This window comes from Salvia splendens, chromosome 20 (genome assembly GCF_004379255.2).
Source record: "Salvia splendens isolate huo1 chromosome 20, SspV2, whole genome shotgun sequence".
NCBI classification, from domain to species: Eukaryota; Viridiplantae; Streptophyta; class Magnoliopsida; order Lamiales; family Lamiaceae; genus Salvia; species Salvia splendens.
This window is the reverse complement of record NC_056051.1, coordinates 7,661,242-7,685,815: the sequence shown is the minus strand read 5'-3', so window position 1 is coordinate 7,685,815 and position 24,574 is coordinate 7,661,242. Positions and strand designations below refer to the sequence as shown.

Below are 24,574 nucleotides of genomic sequence, written 5' to 3'. Positions count from 1 at the left end.
GTGTGCACGGGTCGCAACGAACGCGTCCCGGCCCAGCGTTAGATGCTCTCAAGGCCGGGCTGCAAGTCCCCAAAAATTTATTTATTTATTTATTTTCAATTTTTTGTCTATAAATACTGAACATTTGGCCACCAGTCCCCAAAAATAGGTTGAAGTTGTGAATAATGCAATTTATTAGTTGTGACCCAGGTTAGAGCCTGCAGGGTTAGAGCAGTTGTGGCCTGAGACTCAAATTTAGGGAAATGATGACGTGGAGGGGGCTTGTGGCCTGAATCCGGGCTAGGGTTAATGATGCTCTAAGGAGTGGATAAAAGGAAAGGCGAAAGGGATCCAATGAAAATTGAAGGAGATTGGTGGCTATAGTAAAACGAATCAAATGGAATAGAAAAAGTAGTAGCATGCTTTTCTGAAATTAGGCTGTGAGAAAGAGAGACAAAATAAGGTGACTCTGATTCCTTCTTTAATTCCAATCCTTTATTGCAAACGATTTTTTTTCATGTGCAGCTGTTACCATAGTTTCATGTATCATATCCTTTCAATTATTGAAGTCTTAATTTGTTGTTTTTCATATTTTGTGTCTCTAAATCTTGGCTTGTGAGAAAGACTTGTATCTACTTGCATGATTTGAAGAATTGTGAATTAATTACTAGTATACTATTTAGGTTTTTACTTGTTTTCAATAGTCAAATGTGTCCCATGCCAATTTAATGACCAAACCATGGTTTCCGACAGTGTTTTAAAAACCAGACCGGACCGGCCGGTTCGACCTGTCCGACCGCGAACCGGTAGGTAGCCCGATCCGATTTACCTATTTAGACCAGTGTGAGGTTGAGCCACGAGAACCGTTTGAACCGGACGGTGGGACCGGTCTGGCCGGAAACCAGTTTTTGCTTTTTGTGTTCAAAATTTTAAAAACTTGTTGGAAGGGCTTGAACTCATGACCCCCACTCCAATTAACAAGAGCTTAACCACTCCTCCACAAGCCCCACATGGAAAAATAAGAACATTAAACAATGTTATACATAGAATATTAATATTTCTATTTAAACCAACTAATAATTCATTTATTTTATATTTTTTTATGTAATTATTTATTATGAAACATATAATTATCATCCTCTAAATTTTATCTATACTTTCCTAGTTACTATATTATTATTATAACGCTTTTTACTATCGTTATATTATACTCCCTCCGTCCCATGTTACTTGCACTGTTGCTTTTCGGCTCGTCACAAATCCTTACACTATTTATAGTTTAAGTTAAAATTAATGCATTCAATTAATATGTTAGTTTAAGTTAAGAGCTCCTTTATTAAGTGATGTCTCATTACACTTAAAATTCTAATTTAATTACATTAAAAAATAATCCCAAATTTAGGCCTAAAATGAAAAGTGCGAACAACATGGGACGGAGGGAGTAAGATTAGATTTTTTTAATATATTTATTTATTATAGTTTATTATTTACTAAATATATATTTTTATAGCATATATTTAATTTATGTAGCCTAACTATTGATATTAAAGTATTCTTTTGTTTAAACTAACTAATAATTTGTATTCGATTATTCCACCACATACATTTTTTTTGAATTAATATAAATTTGGTTTATTTTTATATGTAAAATATTTAATTTTTATTCACACTAACTAACAATTTGTATATTTTATTATATTCACTAAATTTTAATGTTTTATATTTGTATATATACTAATTATTTGTATTTTGAATGTTTTTGTGATACATTATTGATCATATTTTATTATTTATTATATTGGACACTATATTTTACATTATAAATTGAATTATACATATTTGTGACAGTAAAACGGTTCGACCAGTGATTAAACCGGTCCGACCGGTTGAACCATGAACCAGTAGCTTCACCGGTTCGCTTACCGGTCCGATTTTTAAAATATTGGTTTCCGGTCAAAGAAAGTAATCGTGGAGTCAGACATATTAACTCATTAAGTAGATAGTCGTCGATTTCAGAAGACATAGATGGTGCAGTGATTGTTGCACCATGGTTTTAGTGACATCCAAAAACTGGATTTAATGGATTTTTTTCGACCCTCATGGTCCGGTAATGTGGCTGGTCTATCCATCTATGACAAAATATGATTTTATATTATAGAATTAAGAACAGAGTAAATTAGTAAATTGCAATATTAGAATTTCATTTAAAATCTCTCCAATAATATCTCACTATATTGTGAACACAAGGTGATAAGGCCACTCGCAATGCGTTACGCGGGTGGCCCGTGTCCCGTCCCTCCGTGACGAGACGTGCGCGGGACGCGTTGCAGTGTCCCGTCCTGTCACCATTCCGTCGAAACCACCGTCACGCCGAGACAGCCCTCGAGTTGTCTCGCCACGCGCTTGCGCGACGTCGGAACCCACGATGCGTGGCGCCCACTCGCAGGCCCGCGAGTGGGTTTCGTCACGCTGACGCAATAAATCAATTTTTTTAAAAATAATTCGAATAAAAAAAATTAAAAATTCGAAAATGGTAATATTACTGTTTTCGACCGTTTTCCTTTTTTTTATTTTTATTTTTTTTACTCTATAAATACTCCTATTTCATCCTTATTTCACACACAAACACACATCTACTCCTCTCAAATCATCTCTCTTTCCACTCCAATTTTCATCTCAAATCATCTCTTTTATTCTTCCCCCAAATTTAATCGATCTAATGAATCCATATGAGCAAATGCGTCGAATAATGGAAGAATCACTTGAAGAAGATCGACACCGGGAGGCGGAGGAAGCCTCGCCGCCCCAAAGACGATCCCGGACTTACATCCATCGTAACCGGGAGGAAGCCGCCGCAAGGTTAGTCCGCGACTACTTCTGCGATAACCGGTGTGGGGAGATACCTAGGGCTGACAAAATATACCGTAATACCGAAATACTACACTTATCGTACTGAAAAAATACCGAAAATATCAAATTTGCGGTATACCGCAAGTTGCGGTACGGTATGATACCGTACCGATATCTATCGGTACAGTAAAGGTATAGATTTTCCTATATCGTGGTATACCGCAATATACCGCATTTGCCAAAAATTTGATATATATGTTGTATCTAAAATTTATATAAAAAATAGTTAATATGCTAAAATCTCTAGCCATACTTTCATTTTTTAGTTCAACCGCCCCCAACCCCAAACATAAATATGCAAAGATGCAAATCAAGTCCATTGTATAGATTTGATTATGGTGTAGTTTTAATCTTTTGGAAATTATTTAAATAAGTGAAATTTTATTTTAAATATTTGGCTATAATAGAATTTTTTTGGTATGAAACACAAGTATTATGGTATGTCAAACCTTATTTTGGTATACCGTACTCGATATGCCATACCTTATTTCGGTATAATGTAAAAGTACGGTATACCGCAATACGGTATGGTATACCGCATAGACGGTATGATAACGGTATCGAAAATAATCATACATAATTTTGCGGTATACCGCAATGAGGTATACCGAAAAATTCGGTAAGGTATAGGTACGTTATTTTCTCATACCACAATTTGCGGTACGGTATACGGTATGACATTTTGAGTGCAGTATACCGTACCGTGCCTCCCCTAGAGATACCTACTTCCGTCGCCGTTTCCGCATGCAGCGACCGCTATTTCTCCACATCGCAAATACATTGGCAGCCTGGGAAGAGAACTTCCAAGAAAGGTTCGACGCCGTCGGCCGTCCCAGCCACACGACGCTGCAGAAATGTACTGCAACAATCCGTCAGCTTGCGATTGGACAAACGACGGATGTGTTCGACGAATACCTCTACATTGGAGAAAGCACTGGGAGAATGTGCTTGATCCAATTCTGCAAAGGCGTCCGGGCAGCCTTCACCGACGAATTTCTCCGGAAGCCAAGCACGACAGATTGCTAGTTCCTGCTCCGCCTTCACGAAGAAGTGCACGGATTCCCCGGGATGCTTGGCAGCGTCGATTTCATGCACTGGCAATGGAAGAATTGCCCTGTGGCGTGGAGGGGGTCGTACACGAGCTGCCACAAAGGCACCCACCCCACCGTTCTACTCGAGGCCGTCGCCGACTACCGGCTATAGATCTGGCATACGTACTTCATGGTCCCCGGCTCGAACAACGACATAAACGTGTTCCACCAATCCGACCTCTTCGCCGAAGTTTTGGATGGTAAAGCGTCGGCCATCAACTTCACCGCTAACAACTGGCGCTATAAAATGAGGTACTATCTTGCCGACGACATCTACCCGAAGTGGTCAACCTTCGTGAAGACGTGCACCAGGCCTGTGAACGCAAAGCAGGCTCTTTTTGCGCAGAAGCGGGAAGCTGCTCGGAAGGATGTGGAGCGAGCGTTCGGGGTTCTCCAAGCGCGCTTCAACATTATCAAAGCCCCGGCTCGTACGTGGTTCATGGAGAGCATGGTCGACATCATGTATACGTGCATAATCTTGCACAACATGATTGTCCAAGACGAAGGACCCGAGGCGGGAAATTGGTTCGACCCTGAAGCCCCCGGAAGATCAACAAGTAGTCCGCCTCGAAGTGGAGTGCATCCGTCTATACAAGAACGGTTGTCTATTCGGGCAAGGACACTTGACTCTACCGCCCACGCCCAACTCCAAGATGATCTAATGGAGCACATTTGGGTAAAATTTGACGGAGGAAATTAAATTATGTATTTTTAATTTTTTAAGGATTTTTAATTATGTTTTGTTTTATTGTTTTAAGAATGTAATGTTGTAATTTTATTTTATATAATGAAATGTGTTTTTATTAATTGAATTTGTTGGAAATAAAATAAAAAAATGAAATTGAATGAATAGTAATTTAAGGGACGGTTAAGGGACGGATAAGAGATGGAGGGTTGCAGGTTCCGTCCTATAATTAATAGATGGAGTAAAAAAGTATAGTGGGTCTATGAATAGTAATTTAAGGGACGGATAAGTGACATCATTACGGATGGCCTAATTAAAGAAATTTGAGTGACATTTGGAGAGGAGGGAGGAGGGGGGGAGAGAGAGAATAGTAACAAAACACTCAATTATTGGAATAGATTTCAATTTCGAATCAATCAATTAAAATTACGTAATAGCGACATGCTTCATGAGGCAAATATATAATATTATTGCGTTCAATTTTCGTTATCTTCTCATCCCACTTTAGTAAATAACCGTGCCATTTTCAAAAGATCTTTTTGTTCAAATAATTCTTTATTTATTTCATAGACTATTATAATAGTATGAGAAAAATATTGTACGCAATCTTTCTTTCTTTTCATTTATAAAGAGAAATTCGTGATGCTACGATGAAAGCTACCTGTAAATATGTTGCAAGAATCATTCTTATATAAAAAAACACTATTCTTTCATTTTTATCTATAATAATTTAAATTGCTCTTTTTGTAATAGAATATTCTAATCATTTATTTTATTATCTCTCTTTTCTTTTATTAATTTTACATTAAAATTGAAATAGGAGAATAGAGAGTGTCGGCATGAATGGTATCAACAATTTTACAGATAAGTTAATCAATAATATCTCAAGAAATTAAATAAAAGTCAAAGCAATTATAGCAACCAGACTTACACATTTCTCCAATCAGAAAAATCATACCTTGATTGCTCACCACAGAATGAATGAGTACTGTCACACATTAAATAAAACAAGCACAAATTTCAAAACCTATCAGGTTTTTCTGCACTGAAATATTTACTTCTAAAAATATAAAAATCATACACAAATCCCACAATTTTCTATTTTGAAACCAACATACTCAAATTTGTTGCTCCACAAAATGCAATCTTACCTAATTTAAGTACTCAAAAGGCCAATAATTAAATATATGCACACAAATAGTAATCATTTTTTCACCCTAAACTATGATAAAAATTGAGAAGGTAAAAAAATTACTACCAAGCAAGGAGAAATATTGAAATGGTGGTGCAAACTCTTCATGATTTTTATTTTGTAACTATTGTGAATCTTTTGCCGTTTCGTCGTCGCCGCTGTCGCTTTGTTGCGGTTGACTCAGGTGGTGGTGATCCAAATTCATGCCGAGATCAATTCCGTTGTGGTTGTTGTTGTTATTATTGTACGCGTTAATTGACGCGAGCATTCCCATATTTGTCTCGGTCACGCCGAGGCCCAGTTGATGAACCGGCGGTTGTTGCTGTTGTTGTTGCTGCAGTACCATCGACCCGAGTTGAACTGGATTGAACCGGCCGGTTCCTTGGAACTCGAAGCCGCCTATTCTTTGCGCCGCGGCGGAGGGGGGCTTGTACTGCCACTCTTGCTGCGCGGCCGCGCTCCCGGTAACCGGGAGCATCCAGAAGGCGTTCCCCACGTTGGCGGCGGCAGGGGCGACCGCCCACATGGCGGGAGCCGGGATGTAGCTCGATGGCTGCGACGAACCGGGTTTATGCTCCTGACCCGGTTCTTGATCGTGGCCGCCGGCTCTCCCCGGTTTAGGGGAGGCGCCACCGCCGACATCTTCTCTGAACCGTTTCTTGAGGTAATTCTCATCCGGCTCCTGCCCGAAATGAGAGCCGGCGGCGGCGAGCTGGTGGTGGAAGCCGAGCATGCCGGCGCCGCCGCCGAGGAAGAGCGGCGCGGACTTCGACGGCGGCCCGGAGAAGGTGTTGCCGCTGCTGCACATCGAGACGTTTAGTGTGGAGAAGTTCGCCGGGATGGTGCCGGTCCCGGTGGCGGCGATGATGGCCGGCTCGGCCTGGTGGAGGAGCCACTCGATGGTCTCGCCGTCCGACTTGTGGCCCAGCTCGCGGGTGAGCTGGAAGACGCGGGCGGCGCACAGGGCAGGTATTCTGATGCGCCGCCCGCGGCCGTCCACTTTCGTGTGGCGGTCCTTGGACGGCTTCTTGGCTACCAGTTTGTTATTAGTGGTCGCCAGGCCACCGCCGCTGGTGCTGGTATTGTTCTCGTCGCGGTTGGGAATAGCGACGAGAGCAGTACTAGCGGCGGCGGAGGCAGAGGGGGGAGAGTGGGCTAAGTTTCTTGGTTGTTGGAGGGAGATGGAGCCCATCAAAGGCCCATGGGGTGGGGATGGGCAGGACCCAGAACCGGATTCGGTTTGACTTTGGAGGAGGTGGCGGCGGTGGTAATCGGCGGAGTTGGAAATGTTATTGGGTCCTTGATTTTTGGGGCGTGGCTCCATAAATTCCATGTTTTTTGGGGAGAGAGAAAACACAAGAAAAAGGTTTTTCAAGAAAACATAGCTCCAATCATGGAAGCTATTGAAGCAAAAGAAGTGATTTTGATGAGAGGCAAGTGGAAGAAACTGGTGGGGCAACGTATTTCTTTTTTTCTTCTTCTTCCTCCTCCTTTGTGAATTGTGATTGACTGGTGTCTTTGGAGAGAGAAAGAGAAGCACAAAAAGATGAATAAATGTGAGCAGAAGGGGAGCCCAGCCGTGGGGTCATTCTTTTATAAATTCATCACAGTGCATATTAGCTGGCTTGCTCCATTCTTTTCTAAGTACTCCTATTTTGTAAAATCAAATTAAATTTGTAGTATAATATGTTAGAGCACCCGCAACGGCAGTACAATATGTTGGAACACCCGCAACGTTGTGCCGTTGCGGTGCCTATGCCGTTCCGGAGGAATGGTTCCGCGGAGTCACGCATTGCAGCCGCCGTGTCGTCGCCATTCCGTGCCTATGCCGTGCCGGGTGTCGTTGCCGTGGCACGCGGCACGACACATTCCGCCACGCGCCGAGGCGACGTGGCGGGCTCTCAGCGCACGCGTGACGCCCACTCGCGCCCCGCGAGTGGGTTTCGTCACGGTGACGTAATAATTCATTTTTTTAATTCGAATTTAATAAAAAAAAAATTTGCCGCGGTATTGTGACCATTTTTTTTATCCGTTTTGTATTTTTTTAATTTATTTACTCTATAAATACTCATATTTCATATTCATTTCACTCACAAACACACATCTATTTCTCTCAAATCCTCTCTATTTCCACCCCAATTTTCATCTCAAATCAACTCTGTTTTTCTTCTCTCAAATTTAATCAAACTAATGGATACTTTTGAACAAATGCGTCAAATATTGGAACAATCACTTGAAGAAGATTGACGACGGGAGGCGGAAGAAGCTGCGCCGCCCCAACGACGCTCCTGTACGTACATCCATCGTAACCGGGAGGAAGCCGCCGCAAGGTTAGTACGCGACTACTTCTGCGATAACCCGGTTTGGGGAGATACGTACTTACGTCGCCGTTTCCGCATGAGGTTCTCCAAGCGCGCTTCAACATCATCAAAGCCCCGGCTCGTACGTGGTTCATGGAGAACATGGTCGACATCATGTATACGTGCATAATCTTGCACAACATGATTGTCCAAGATGAAGGACCCGAGGCGGGAAATTGGTTCGACCCCGAATCCCCCGGAAGCTCAACCGCAAGTAGTCCGCCTCAAAGTGGAGCGCATCCGTCTATACAAGAACGATTATCTATTCGTGCAAGGACACGCGACTCTAGCGCCCACACCCAACTCCAACAGGATCTAATTGAGCACATTTGGGCAAACTTTGGCGGATGAAATTATTAAAATTGTGTACTTTTATTTTTTTAGGATTTTAAGTGTGTGCTTTTTATTTTTTTAAGTTTAAGTTGTAACTTTGTTTTAATGTTGTGTGTTTTTTAATAAAGTGTGTTTGTTTTTTTTTATTAAAGTGTGTTTTTTAATTGAATTGAGTTGGAAATAAAAAAAAATGAAATTGAATGAATAGTAATTTAAGGAACGGTTAAGGAACGGAGGGTTGCAGGTTCCGTTCCTTAGTTAAGGAATGGAGTAAAAAAGTACAGTGTGGCCCGCAAATAGTAATTTAAGGAACGGTTTAGGAATGGTATATGAACAGCGTTGTGGATGGCCTTATAGATTACTTTTGTTTAATTTATGGACGACTACTTCCTTTTTTTTTTTTTATCAATTTCATAGCTTTTAAAATTAAAATATAAATTTATAATTTTAACTTTTTGTATTTATCTACGATAATAGTAAGAATAGGGACTGATGTGACAAAATTAGAGTACTATAATGTACTGTAGCAATAAAATACTACGACGTTTCACTAAAAAAACAATGTCATTTTAACTAATGCCCGAAATGGATGACATCGTTCTGCAGTTATATCATGTTTGATTAGTTTTATTATATTAATTTAGATTTTAGCAATAATTTACCAATTGTGTAAACATAAGTTTTGGTTTTCATATTCAGTTTCTGAAGTTTAACAAGAAGTTAATGCTGAATTATAAATCAAAAGGCAACTAAACCAATAATTTATACTCAATTGATAGTTTGGGATGACTATATAATTGTACATAAGTTAGTAGTATGTTAAAAAATGAGATAATAGTCATTTAAATTAAAATTATGATGTTGTCTTTGGTAATGTTCACAGTGATGTTGTTTAATTAAAAAAATTGACAAGTAAAAATACTTGTTCTAAATAAACAACATCATTTATGCCATTTTATACACATATGAGACAATTGAGAAAAAAAAATTGTGGTTTAATATTTCATTTTCAATTCTTGTGAGACTGATTAAACTTTAACAAATTTCATGTTTCAAATGATCATTAAATTTCATAATTTAAATAATTATTATCCCTACAAAGTTAACATTCTCTCATTCATTCCCAATAAGTAAGCTGAACTTTTCAATTTAATTTATAGTTGAATAAAATCTTAACAACTAAATTAGAGTACTGTAAGCATGTGTTTCTCGACTCGATTGGTGATCATTTCTGGGAAAATTCAAAATTTCACACTCTATAGATTAGAAATTGACACTTTGTCCCTTTGCTTTTAAAATAATTGTCACATGAGAAATGCAAACGCAATACAAATTCAAATACTAGTAGAGTACTATTTTATTTATAATAAAATTTTATTCAATCTCCAAATTAAATGTCTATGCGACATAAATAATCAATATACTTAACGACGTAGTTGAATGTCGACGCTAGTTTATATATCTATGATGGCATAAATTTTCCGCTTCTACTACTAGATAACATTAAGGTCATCCACAAAGCTGTCACTAAACCGTCTATTAATTGTCCCTTAAATTACTATTTGCGGGCCTCACTGCACTTTTTTACTTCATCACTTAATTAAAGGACGGAACCTGCAACCCTTCGTCCCTTAACCGTCCCTTAAATTACTATTCATTCAATTTCATCTTTATTTTTATTTTTATTTCCAACCAAATTCAATTAAAAAAACACACTTCATTAAAAATAAAATTACAACATAAAAAAAATACAGCTTAAAATTTAAAAAAATAAAAAAGACGTAATTAGAATCCTAAAAAAATAAAAATGACATAATTTAAAATACAATTTTACAGAAAATAAAAAAAAAACTACTCGGCCGGCGAATCATCCCCCGGAGGCGGTGGAGGTGCACTGAAGCCGTGAGGAGGCGGAATGCTAAGTTGTGCAGCCATAAACGCAACTCCGTTAAGCCAGGCTTGGTATTGGGCGGGCGTAAAGCGGAAAATGTCCGCCATTGTGGCGGTCATGTACATGGTCATAAGGGAGTTGGGGAGTCCCCCCGAGCCCGAGCCCGAGCCCGCCTGGCTTGATTCGGCTCTGCCCCTCCTCCCTCTAGCCACCTTAGCCGCATTTCTCCTTTGCGGCCGACGGCGCCCACGGGAGGATCCCCCGGCATCGTCTGTCGGGGTCTCAACTAGGGTTAGAACAGTACGGTATACCGTGCCGAAATTGTCATACTGCATACCGTACCAAAAAGTGCGGTATGACCAAAAACCTTACCTTTACCGTACCGCTTTTTTCGGTATACCGCATACCGGTATACCGAAAAGGCGGTATACCAAAATTTAGATATCGTTATCTTACTGACATTTCGGTATACCGTACCGTGATTTCGGCATACCGTTGCGGTATACCGAAATCACGGTACGGTATACCGAATACCGCATGTCAAAACCTAACATTCATGCATTAAATAGCAAAAATATCATTTTAAACATATAGGAAATATTCAAAGTGATAAAAATCCATCACAAAGCAAACATAGTTCATGACATTCAAAATCCATTCAATTATGTTTAATAAAATTATATAATAATATACTCCATTTTATAAATAATAAATATGTTAAATATGGTATATCTGCGGTATATACCGCCAATTACGGTATATACCGTATTTGCGGTATACCGTGTTATACCAGTATATACCGTAAATTTACGGTATATACCGCAATTGCGGTATGATGCGGTATAACGCGGTATACCGCGATATATACAAAATACATACCTTTACTGTACCTAAAACTGTCGGTACAGTATGATACCGTACCGAAAAGTACGACATACCAAACATTCGGTATTTTCAGTATTTTTTTGGTACGGTAAGTCCGGCATTTGGGTATATTTCGTGCGAGGCAAACTCTTGTGGCCCGCTGCCCGAACCGCCCTCACCAGACGAGTATTGGCCACTCACCGCACACTGCCGACCCACCTTTCCTCGTCCTTGACGACCTCCCAAACATCGACATATTTGAATTGTTTGCCGGTGTCGTCGAAGTAGACCCGCAAAGCCGACCTCAGAATGTCGGCTCCAGTGGCTCCGCTTTGGTAATGAGCCGCTTCATTCTTGTAGATGGCGCAGAATCGTTTGACCTCTCTGTCGAATCGGTCAAAGTGAGCGCGAAGCATCTTATATGTGGGGCGGCGGGTCTTTTTCGACTTAATCTCATGTTAGGCCTCGGTGACCTTTTCCCAGAAGCACTTTCGGGGTTGTTGATTCCCGACGATGAGATCGTACGAGACGCTGATCCAGGCGTTGTACACCGCCAGCGTTTCTTTGGGGCCGTACGGATGCCGGCCTAGATCCTCCTCCTCCTCGTCCGCCTCGGCCTCCGCCCTGGAGCTTCCCCCGCCTCGGCCTTCTTTCGGAGAGGGTTGAACCGGATAATCCTCCTGAATCTGGGATAAACCCTGCGAATACCGCGGGGTGAAGGGACAGACGTATGCATCAACATCAAAATTGGGTGGTTAGTACCCCCCCGGCGTCGACGAACCCTGGGTGCCCGGCGTTGACGAACCGGAACCACCCAATATGTTGTACATGCTTTCCCAGTCGCCGAACGCGTTGAGATCCCACCCGCCGGAGCCGCCACCGCCGGAGTTTCCGTCGCCGGACATTTTGTGATGAGATGTTAGATGAAAATTGGAGAGGAAATGAAGATGATTTGGGAAGAATAGATGTGTAGTTGTGTGTAAAATGAGGATGAATTATGAGTATTTATAGAGTAAAAAAGTAAAAATAAAATTTTAAAAAAGGAAAAACGGCTATTAACGGTAATATTACCGTTTCACATTTTTTATTTATTTAATTCGGATTTTTTCTGAAAAATGAATTATTGCGTCAGCGTGACGATGCCCACTCGCAGGACGGCGAGTGGGCGTCACGCATGGCCTGGGAGCGCGCCACGTCGCCTCGACGCGTGGCGAGCCGTCTCGCGTTTCGTCACGGCGGAACGGGACGGGTGACGGGCTGAGGACGAGACGGGGTGCGGTAACGCGTCACGCCGTCGTCCCGTCCCTGAGTGACGGGATACGGGCCACCCGCGTGACGCTTTGCGAGTGGCCTAATTCTTCAAAATTTGAAATCGTGTCTATTTGGTCATTTTGCTACAATCATCCAATAATCGTGTGAAATTCAGATGATTGGAAATTGACTTCTGCAATAACTACTGTGGCACGTGTCAATTTATGGCCGTATCATGTCGGACGAGCTTGTGAAGCAACTCGAATTAGAAGTTAATAAGAAAGTTAAGTAAAAATTATTAACGGCATCCACAATGGCTTTCGCCCAGCCATAACCTAGCCACACACCACTCCTGCCACATCATCAGCACTAAAAATCCTTCTGCCACATCATTAGGACAAGCAAATAGCCCAACAATAGCCTAGCCAAATCACTCTTAATTATATAAAATAAATAATAATTGACAATCACACAAAATACAGAATTAAATTTACGACACAGATACGGGAAAACTCAATAATAATATTAAAATTTTAAAAAGTACATTAATTAAAAAAACACAACTAAGAATGAGTTTGTCCCACATCGAAAGTGGAACATAAAACATTCAAGGATGTCTCTATAAAAGAGAAACAACCAAGAATGAGTTTGTCCCACATCGAAAGTAGAACATAAAACATTGAAGGATGTCTCCATAAAAGAGAAACAACCAAGAATGAGTTTGTCCCACATCGAAAGTGGAACATAAAACATTCAAGGATGTCTCTATAAAAGAGAAACAACCAAGAATGAGTTTGTCCCACATCGAAAGTGGAACTTAAAACCTTCAAGGATGTCTCTATAAAAGAGAAACAATCAAGAATGAGTTTGTCCCACATCGAAAGTGGAACATAAAATCTTCAAGGATGTCTCTATAAAAGATAAACAACCAAGAATGAGTTTGTCCCACATCGAAAGTGGAACATAAAACATTCAAGGATGTCTCTATAAAAGAAAAACAACCAAGAATGAGTTTTTCCCACAAAAAAAACATTAAATAAAAAAATTTTAAAATCGACTGGCTGATTGCTTGCCGATCGGGAGCCTACAATGGCGGCCAGCCGATCGGCCGCGCATCAGCCAGCGCCCGAGAATCGGTATGGGCACGCCGATTTGGCGCTCGCCGCTTGCAATGGTTCGGCGAGCGGACTGGCGAGCGCCGGAAAACGGTTAGCCGGCCCGCTCGCCGCCATTGGAGATGCTCTAATAAAATAAAGTATGTATTTTTATTTTTATATACTTCATCCGTCCCATAAAAATAGGCGCGTTTCGTCCGTCCCATAAAAATATATGCATTCCATTTTTAGAAAGTTATATCAATTAAATAATATAGGTCCCACTATCCACTAACCCAACTTTAAATATGTGCATTCCATTTTTAGAAAGCCATATCCATTGCCCATATTTTTATGGGATGGTGGGAGTATTAATTTTATAATAGAAATGAGTGAAATAAATTAAAAAAAAAGTGAACTCTATATACTAAAATAATAAAAGTAAAATAAAATACATAAAAAACGTCTTTAAGAAATGAGATATATAATGAGGAACAGAGTACATATACATTGAATTTCCTAAGGCCATCAGCAATGTTGTCTCTTATCCGTCTCATCTCTTAACTATTCATGGGCCCCACTGTACTTTTCACTCCATCTCTTTACTAAGAGACAGCACCTGCAACCCTCCATCTCTTATCCGTCTCTTAACCATCTCATCCCTTAACTATTCATTCAATTTCATTTTTTATTTTTATTTCCAACAAATTCAATTAATAAAAACACACTTCATTAAATAAAATAAAATAAAATTACAACTTCAAATTCTAAAAAAAATTAAAAAACACATAATTAAATTCTAAAAAAATATTAAAAATACATAATTTAATTTCTTCTGTGCACTCTACTGGTTGCCAAAGTTTGCCCAAATGTGCTCCATTAGATCATCTTGGAGTTGGGCGTGGGCGGTAGAATCATGTGTCCTTGCCCGAATAGACAACCGATCTTGCATAGACGGATGCACTCCACTGCGAGGCGGACTACTTGCGGTAGGGCTTCCCGTGGTTTCAGGGTCGAGACAATTTCCCGCCTCAGGTCTTTCGACGGAAACAATCATGTTGTGCAAGATTATGCACGTATACATGATGTCGACCATATTCTCCATAAACCAGGTACGAGCCGGGGCTTTGATAATGTTGAAGCGCGCTTGGAGAACCCCGAACGCCCTCTCCACATCCTTGCTAGCAGCCTCTTGCTTCTGCGTAAAAAGAGCATGTTTTTCGTTCACCGACCTGTTGAACGTCTTCACGAAGGTTGGCCACTTCGTGTAGATGCCGTTGGCAAGATAGTACCCCATTTTATACTGCCAGTTGTTAGCGATGAAGTTGATGGCCGGCGCTTTACCATCCAAAACTTCGGCGAAGAGGTTGGATTGGTTGAGCACGTTGACGTCGTTGTTCGATCTGGGGACCCCGAAGTACACATGTCAAATCAATAGTCGGAAGTCGGCAACCGCCTCGAGTATAACAATGGGGTGGGTGCCTTTGTGCGACCCCCTCCACGCCACTGGGCAATTCTTCATTGCCAATGCATGCAATCGACGCTGCCAAGCATCCCGGGGAATCCGTGCACTTCTTCGTGAAGGTGGAGCAGAAAGTGACAATCTGTCGTGCTTGGCTTCTGGAGAAATTCATCGGTGAAGGCTGCCCGGACGCCTTTGCAGAAGTTCATCAAGCACATTCTCCCAGTGCTTTTTCTAATGTGGAGGTATTTGTCGAACAAATCCGCCGTTTGTCCAGTAGCGAGCTGACGGATTGCTGCAGTACATTTCTGCAGCGTCGTGTGGCTGGGACGGCCAACGGCGTTGAACCCTTCTTAGAAGAACTCTTCCCGGGCTGCCAATGTATTTGCGATGTGCAGAAATAGCGGTTTTCGCATGCAGAAACGGCGACGGAAGTTGGTCTCTCCCCATATCGGGTTATCACAGAAGTAGTCGCGTACTAACCTTGCGGCAACTTCCTCCCGGTTACGATGGATGTAAGTCCGGGATCGTCGTTGGGGCGGCGCGGCTTCCTCCCCCTCCCTACGTCGATCTTCTTCAAGCGACTCTTCCATTATTCGACGCATTTGCTCAAATGGATCCATGAATGGATTAAATTTGGAAGAAGAATAAAAGAGATGATTTGAGATGAAAATTGGAGAGGAAAGAGAGATGATTTGAGAAGAATAGATGTGTGTTTGTGTGTGTGAAAGAAGAGTATTTATAGAATAAAAAAAGAATTTTTTTTTAAATGACCGTTGAAAGGTCATATTACCGTTTTTTAATTTTAATTTTTTTTATTAAATTTGAATTTTAAAAAAATAATTTATTGCGTCAGCGTGACGCAGCCCACTCGTGGGCCGGCGAGTGGGCGTCACGCGTGGCGAGCTGGCGCGCCAGCAGTCTCGGTGAGACGGGCGTCTCGGAGAGACAGGGACGAGACGGGACGCTGCAACGCGTCTTGCGTCCGTCTCGTCTCGGATGGACGAGATAAGAGACACCCGCGGGACGCGTTGCGGGTGCTCTAAGAGAGTAAGATGAAGTTGTATATTGAGACTTATTCAATTCTTCTTCAACAATTATAAAGTTGTTCTTTTTTTCGTGGATTACCATCGTCTTGCCTACCTCTAATATTGTCAAAATTATTAATCAACTAGTTCAGCGAGAAAAAAAGAAAATTTGAGCACCAACATCTAATTAATCCGTGTAGGCAAAATAACTTCATCTCAACTAATGTCTTGTCATGCATGACTCTATAAATGAGAGTTTTTATTATAATAATTTTGAAATCTTATAAAAAAAATCCAAGATTAAATAAAGATACGATGATATCTCAAAGATACATATATCAAAATTCAAGAAAAAAAGTGATAAAACTCAAGCACAACAACGTTGGATCCAATAATAAGACAAATATCCTTTTAGATCAACGTGATAAAACTCAAGTCAATTAAGCCTTATATTTAGTACAAATGCTCTTCATATCAATGTTATAGACTTATAGTAAAATTTAAAATTGAAGTCTGCCAAGCCAAACATTTAATTCATAAAAAACCAAAGGGCTTTCTTGGCTGTCATAAAATTGTAGATCAAGAAATATATTTTTCCAACAAATTTGAAAGAAGTTCGAATATCAACTAAAGGATTAGAAGAGAAAATAATGATAGTACAATATTATACCCAATTTTGTATGTACAAAGTGAAATACAATATTTTGTGTTTAAAGGCTAATTTGCTAAATATACTTTTGATTGGAATTTTGAAATTTTGTTTGTGTGATTAGAAATATTTTGTCGTGTTTCTTTTCTAATACTATATCATATAAAAATAAAAGTGATGCGATTATCATGTTAATAATTATATGATGAGAAGGCGGCTAAAGATATTCGAAGGAGTGAAAAGGTTGGAAAATAGACTAGAAAAAATTATGAAGATTAGGAGACATTCTCAACCCAAAGTTTAGGCTAAAGTCTTTGTCTAGCTTTTGTTGCTTTCATTTATATATTTTTTAATCCAACAAATGTAGGAGTACTAATTAGATTAGGATGACTGATTTTCTATGTTCATTCATTAAGTAATGTATATTAAAAGATCTGATAATGACCAATCCGATAGGCTTGCTTTGCAATATGCTATTATGATTGCTCTTATTTTAGTTATTATAACAAAATAAAATTCCTATTACTATAGAACGACAATTGTTAGGATATTGGCATATGGTCACAATCATTATGGAATTAAAAAAATTAAATTTTATTAAAAAACCTAATAAAGTATACAATAATTAATAGTATTAGTTTGTTGTGTATACACCCACCCTTTTTTGTAAAGATGTATACCTTTCTACATTGTTATACTCACAATATACAATAAGTTTTTTTTTGTTAATGATTAATAGTGCTATAAAATGTCCTTCGCTTTAATTTTCCGACAAAAACCCCTTACTAATCATCGTTTTTCATAAAATATTTCGAATTTTTCATAAACTGCTCCAAATCTTCGATATAGTATAAAATTTGGTGACAGAAAATTAACTCATTTCTTCGAAGACTGATTCGCCATATATAAAATGATAGCACTCCATATAAAAGCGAACTATGAAGAAATATAATCTCTTTAAACTCAAAGGAGATAGAAAAAAGATAGAGAAGTGGCAAGTTAAACTAATAAATATACATCTATCAAAAATCAACAAGTAGATATGAAAAAATGGAATTGGAAAGTGATGTGTGTATTCTAGTTCAAATGAGAGAGGTGAAGATGGACCAATGAAGGTGACAAATCATAAGTTTGAATTAATGAGTCCATTTCTTTCTGGCAAAAAGCTAAGGTTGGACAACTCAGCCAAACACAGTGCAACAAAATCAACATCTCATCCCTACCCCTAACTCCCACTTTTTTCTTTTTTATTATACAAAAATCTCTAGTGACCCGATTATTTTTATTTTATTTTGAGGTCGGGTCATATTTAATTTTATTTTCGCATTCTATTTTCTATCAAAAAATTTTGGCACAACTATGAATAAGAAGAGACTATGGTCTTTCCAAATTGATTTACATTGTCTTGTAAATTCAAATACGATCGAAATCTACATATTTGATGCGATATTATTTAACGTTGTAACTTGTTACTCTATAGTCATTGGATTAAGAAAGAGGAAAAGGAAAAAACTTAATAATTTAATTCTATTGTTACATGTCATGAAAAGGCATGATTTCTTCATGTTCATATTTATTAGTACTAGTTTGACTATTTAAGAGACTAAGAATATTACATTTCCCATTACTAATATTTGACTATTTAAGAGACTAAGAATATTACATTTCCCATTACTAATATTTGACTACATTGGCTGCTGCAGCATTTCCAACATTGATTCTATGTTTTTAATAGTCATCCGAAATAAACGAGTCAAAACTAAATTTCAAAAAGAATAATGCTATGCGGCCACATTATGGCCAGTCATAAATTAATTAAATAATAAAAAAAGTTGATTTTTTTTCAAATTTTTGGTTTAATACTACTTGATTTTACTTTTATATCATCTTCATTATACGTTGTTTAACATGTTAGTGTTGCTCTTTCGTAGTTTTTGCTCAACTTATTACTACTATCATTTCTTGATTGTTGCTCAACGTATACAGTAATTCGTGATATTAATGTGTTTTATGTAATGGAATTCAAAGATAAGTATCAACTCATAAGTCCATTCACACACATATAAGTTTATATCGGTAATTCTAATTTTTTTATACATGTAAATGAACTAAATTAACTCTTTATGGCTGGCCATATTATGGCCATTTAGCATCACTCTTTCAAAAAACTAAAAAAATCGAAGTTGAAACTTGAAAGTATGAAAACTTTAATTTTACTATCAACTAACCCATTGATATTCTTCATAAAAATTTGTTTTATTTTTACAGAATATATCGATTATACCTTTATCATTTAATTCACAAACCTAATTCTGACTCAATTAAATTCGAATAAATTCACGAATCTTGTTTGACTATGTTAAATGAATTAAATTCAAACTCCATATTCAAGCTCTATTCAATTCCATTCGTCGTCGTCATCAACAGTCTCATTTAGGATTGGCACGAATATTTAAATACTTAGTCTCACATTTATATATTAATTTTACAACTAAATAAAAGTAACTGAAGTTAAGTGAAACATGAAATCTATACAAAATTAGATATGTAACGTAATGACGAATAATTTAAAATATCAAAATGATAAATTTATAAGCAAACTTGAACTTTCTAATTACCGTTTTAATAGCCCTAATTGAACCCAACGTGAAATGTCTTGCTACGCCATTGCTTGGAGCATTCTACTATCAAAAAGGTTAAAAATAAATATTTTTTGTTAATAAATAGGATATACTAAGAGTTTTCTAGCCATATGTACACAATTACAGCAAATCAAGAAACTCACAAAGAGACCATAAAAGCATTCAAATTTCAAGCAAGACCTTGACTGCAAATGCAAATACAACAAACTTTTTTTCAATAACACAATGCACAGATAAATCAAATTGTCTTCTTTTATTTGGAAAATCAAGGGAAGTGATTAATAGTCTTGCTAGACACTAATTTACACCCAAATCATGAACCGAACCCTACAAATAAGGGAAGAGTGATCGCCAAAGAATCATAGTTCCGATTTCAACGAAGCAAAACGGCGTCTCTCGTGTCTCTAACTTGAACTCGAACACGCTGATCAGCAGGTCCACGACGAGGATCTCTTGAGCACGGGCTTCATCTGCTTGTCCTCTTCGAGCGAGATCATGCCCAAGTGCGAGGGATCCTCGAGCATCATCTTCGCCACGAGGTATCCGGCAATGGACCATGTCTGGTATTTTCTTGCTTGCTTCCCAATGTATCTCCCTAGCTTCCCGTCGTAGTACTCGGGCCAGCTGTCCTTCAGCAAGCGGCTCTCTGCAAGGTCGATTGCTCGTCTCGCGATTTGTGGGCGCCCGGTTTTGATGCACGCAGCTGTTAGCAACCATAGAAGCACTGCTCCAAATATGCAAAAAAAGAGTTTAGCAAAACGATCTGGACATGCTTGTGTTTTATCGAACAGGGAGAGTCTCGTGTCAGACTACTGTACGACGGGATAAAGATTCGGGTCCAAACACTAACAAACACCAATAATATTACGAATCACCCTTTTTCCTTATTGGCTCGAAAGTAGACTAATGGTAGGGAGAACAAACAATAAGTCTGCTTTCGACTCAGGATATCTATGTAACCACCGAAGGTTGTTCAAACGACTAATTCTTGCGTTGAAAACAAAGAATTTGCTCGAGTTCTCATTTCAATCTACTAATCTACTCTCCAGTCACGCCCTTGGTGTTAACAAAAGATCGCAAAATGTTAAAAAACCTCGACATGGGAAACATCTCTATAAGCTAGTGCAAACAACGTAGTTAGAGGCGTACAAATATCGACCTTTTTAACTAATAAACGGATATAAGGCATGGATTGCAGGAGATCTAAGAAACGTTGACTAACCTGGCCAAGAACCTCCGTTATGATAGCTCCATCTCGTATTCTTTGGATCACATCCGGTCACAATCCGCCACTCGTGGCTCTCAATAGCCGGATAACATATCTTCAAGGGCATCTCTCCAACGAGCTCCTCCCATCTCTCCTCGAAGAGGTCCATGATAGCAGAAGCTTGCTCGGGGGTGGCAAGGGAGGACAATATGGCAACACAATTGCCGAGAGCAAACCATCTAAAATCCATCCTCGCAGGGCTAACATTTCCGATGAAGTAACCACCGCGTGTTGGCATGAAGTCGAACACCCAGTCGGGGATTGAATCAGGGATCACGTTGAACTTGTTGACAGCAGTGTGAGAGTATTCCTCGGTTTTGTACCGGTATATGTCGTTCAGTTGTTGAAAATCGAGCCAGAAGTAACTCCTCATGTGGTAACTCAAGGCGTGGAGACGCTTCACTATTCTTTCGATGAACTCCTTGCCTTCCGCGTCGTGCTTCAGCATGGCTAGAGCAGCTCTCAGCGCCATAAAGAAGAGCGACTGGATCTCGATCGGGTAGCCATAGATTCCCTGCCAAAATTCAAGATTCGAAATTGATATAAGCATGAATATACATCACAAACAAGCACGCTGGATTTTGTCTCTAGCAAGGGAGTTGTAAGATATCTCACCATTCTACGATCAATCATCGAGCAACCATCAGCACACAGCAATGTCGGGAACGTGTCAAAGCCTTCGGACAGACACAATGCCAGGATAAGCCTCATCCCCTTCTGGCACTCGGATGTCTCGGCCAGAGAGAGGTCTCCAGTCGACTTTGTGTATGCACGGAGCAGAATGATCCACCAGAATCCGGAATCAATCGGAGCTACTCTTCCAATAGCACTTTCACCGAAATCTGCCACAATCGTGTCAGTTTTCCGAACAGGATCGTGAAGCACTTTGAAACTAGCAGGCATAGCGCCCTCGCCAAGCTTGAACCGGTCGATTCTCTTCTCCCATCCTTGAAGTTGAAGAGTCTTTAACAAGAAGTTCTTCACTATATCCGGCTCCCCGTTCATCAAGAAGGCCAACGCACTCGGCACAAAATCTCGAACAAACACCTGCAGCAAGTCACAGTTACATATCACCAAGAAAAGATACTAATGGTTAAACAGCAAAGATGTTCAAATTTCAGCACCTGATCGTAATTCAAGACCTCCTCGGAAGCGTGATCATAAGCAGCAATGGTGCCAACTGGCTGGCCACGAAAGTGCACCAACGAGCGCCTGAGGGCTTCCCAAGCATCAGCAACCATTGGATGTGGCTCGAAAGAGTTCCTAGCAGACGAGGCAGGGGTGTCCAACACTGACCGCCCCGGGGAGTATGCACTCTCGTAATGATCTAAACCTCGAGACAGACCAACTGATAGCTCGCTCAATGACCTCTCATCGAACGACCTCTGCCTCTCAATGTTCAATCTAGGCCTCTCAAGTAGCTTCGAGAGATCATAATCATCCATCTCGGATATTGAGCAGTGGGAGCTCACGTTCTTGAGTCCCGACTCCACTCCCCCCTTTCCACCATCAAGAAGAACCTTGACACAATCCATAATCTTTTACGACTTCCAACGCAAATGCTACTCTCTGTATGACCAAGAATTACTAACTATCAGTGAAATATGAGATATATAAACACAAGGACACAATACTAAACATTTGCACTTAACAATTATATAAAACAAAACAAATAACGTTAAACATAGAATGATGCTCACATAGAGCATGTATCCTAATATATCATCTCTATATATAATAAGCCTATCAAGAAATATATTGTCTAAATTAGAATAAAACACACTGAGACTAACAGTAATGCAGAAAAGGATTAAATTCAATCGAAAATATCAAACTCCACAAGAAATGAAAGAATACATAGGATCCAATAAAATGAGTAAGGCACAAGAAAATTAACTAATTACCAAAACAAATACGATCTTATGCAAGAAATGTATAAATCACAATTAACAAGAAGATTTTTTCCATATAACTAAAATTCTTATCCATATTTCCATCTAATCCACATCCTTATCCACAAAATAAATAAAACTAGCAAGTAACATAGAAAGGAAATTACAGCTAAAATTTGGAAATTTAGCAAGAAATCAATGTCTACAGCTTGCAAAAATAAACTGCTCAATTAATTACACAACCCATCATTAAAATTGTAAATAAAGAATATAAAAAACAAGGAAATATTTTCAAAAAATAAGATTACTGATTTAGAATTAGTGATAAAAATTGCATCTTTATTACTCTGACTGTCCCCGCAAATCCTGGGACACTGAAAGAGACGGCGAAATATATTAATATGAACTGAAAATGTGTAAAATCAAGAAAGAGAGAAGCCACATTACAGAAATTGGAGACGAGATCCACTGAAAAACAGCTGAAATTTTGAGAAAATCGAAGCCACGAAATTTGAAAAGCGAAAAAAGTGGAAATGAAAGATGTGTTTGGAAAAGGGTCGCTGAAACAGGTCAACAATTAGTGAAGGATGCAATAGATCTAAATCTCTCTCCTTAGAGATCGAGAGAGAGAGAGAACTGACCTTGGAGATATATATGTGGAGAAATGGAAGGAAATTAAATAGGTGTAATAATCCGGCGGGAGAGGCGGCCGGCGGCGGAGAGAGAGGAGAGTGAAAAAATGGAGAAGAGAGGAAAAAGAGATCACTGTGGGTGAGGTTTAATTTATAAAGGCAAACCAACCAACTAACCAAGAGAGAGAGGAAATTTTATTTAATGATATAATAAATATATTTTGTAATTACCGGTGTTTGCCGGTTTGTGTAGTAATTTTGTTGACCCAAAGTTTGTGGGTCGTGGCCTAGAGCTTCCTTAACTCTGGCCGGATTCAGGCCCAAAGTCTCCTCCACGTCATCATTCCTCTAAATTTGAGTCCCAGACCACAACTGCTCTAATCCTACATGTCCCAACCCAGGTCACAACTAATAAATTGCACTATTCATAACTTCAACCTATTTTACTCGTAAATGCAATACGTTGAACAATTCAAACTGGGAAAATACATTGTTAAGTAGAAATTAAAATTACAAATCCTAGACAAAGTAAATTAAAAATCCTAGAAAATAAAAATACAAGTCATACATTTTTTTTAAATGATAAAACTACTACTTCATTTGTGCACGAAGATAGGCGATCATCTCATGGTGCAATTCGAGATCGAACTCCAACATTGTCGAGGTATCCCTCGATGTCAACTCCGTCAGTTGGCTCATCCGCCAAGTAATACTCATCTCTGACATAGAGTCGGCGATCTTATCCAGAGACTGATTGGGCGGCGGTGGCGGCATAGCGGAGTAGCTCGCAGTTGCCTTCCCCTTCGCTTTCCTCTTTTCCGTCTTTGTTCCCATCGGACGGCTTTGAGTGCTAGGGGATGAGAGGAAGACGTCTTCGTCTGCACGTTGAGGTCGATCGTCGGACCTCCTTCGCTCGAAGAGTAGTGTCCGGCGGCGAAAACTTTGGTTCTCTTCGGCGCCCCATTTGCCGTCGGTTCTGCCCCACCGGTGTACTTCGGGCTCTTCTCGACAAGCTTCCAAACGTCGAAGTACTTGAAGTGCTTCTTCACGTCAGAGAAGAAATCCGCCTTGGCCTTCTCCACGAGGTCCATCTTGTTGTGCCTGCTCGGCCACATCCAGACTACGTTAGTCCACTTGCCATTTCACTTGTTTACATCCTTCTGGACCCGAACCCAATGCTTGCGTAGCTTCACGTAGCTACGCTCGAACTACCCTCTAGGTCGACCAGCGTTGTACTTCTTCCCAATCCGCTCCCAGAACGCTTTGACGCTCTGTTGGTTGCTGATGATAGGATCCTCGGAGACGTCGATGAAGTTCTTGGCCAGCCACAATGTCTCCTGCGGACTATACTT

General features: G+C 39.6%; 2 protein-coding genes across 3 annotated transcripts; both read right to left on the bottom strand.

Annotated features, from left to right (window-relative positions):
• Positions 1-5,681: 5,681 nt before the first annotated feature.
• LOC121782499 (transcription factor TCP23-like) lies at positions 5,682-7,585 on the bottom strand. Its single transcript, XM_042180364.1, has one exon. The coding sequence runs from the start codon at positions 7,188-7,190 to the stop codon at positions 5,982-5,984; it is 1,209 nt and encodes a 402-aa protein (XP_042036298.1). The 5' UTR covers positions 7,191-7,585; the 3' UTR covers positions 5,682-5,981.
• A 12,080-nt stretch (positions 7,586-19,665) lies between these two features.
• On the bottom strand, positions 19,666-23,386 carry LOC121782850 (probable alkaline/neutral invertase D). Of its 2 annotated transcripts, none has more exons than XM_042180822.1 (5): positions 23,232-23,386; positions 21,823-22,267; positions 21,314-21,745; positions 20,654-21,212; positions 19,666-20,155 (listed from the first exon to the last, which is right to left on the bottom strand). In XM_042180822.1, exons 2-5 carry the CDS (start codon positions 22,231-22,233, stop codon positions 19,860-19,862), a joined length of 1,698 nt encoding a protein of 565 aa, XP_042036756.1. In that variant the 5' UTR covers positions 22,234-22,267; positions 23,232-23,386; the 3' UTR covers positions 19,666-19,859. The 2 variants fall into 2 exon arrangements, with proteins under 2 accessions (XP_042036756.1, XP_042036757.1); XM_042180823.1 differs by lacking the exon at positions 23,232-23,386 and adding an exon at positions 23,038-23,218.
• Positions 23,387-24,574: the final 1,188 nt, after the last annotated feature.

What these genes read in the sequence shown, in the direction of transcription:
- LOC121782499 (XM_042180364.1), bottom strand. Translation starts at nt 7,190, where the DNA reads ATGGAATTTATGGAGCCACGCCCCAAAAATCAAGGACCCAATAACATT.
- LOC121782850 (XM_042180822.1), bottom strand. Translation starts at nt 22,233, where the DNA reads ATGGATTGTGTCAAGGTTCTTCTTGATGGTGGAAAGGGGGGAGTGGAG. An exon ending in AGGTCTTGAATTACGATCAG is followed by an intron (nt 21,746 to 21,822) that starts GTGCTGAAATTT and finishes GACTTGCTGCAG; the next exon opens with GTGTTTGTTCGAGATTTTGT. An exon ending in TAACGGAGGTTCTTGGCCAG is followed by an intron (nt 20,156 to 20,653) that starts GTTAGTCAACGT and finishes TATTTGGAGCAG; the next exon opens with TGCTTCTATGGTTGCTAACA.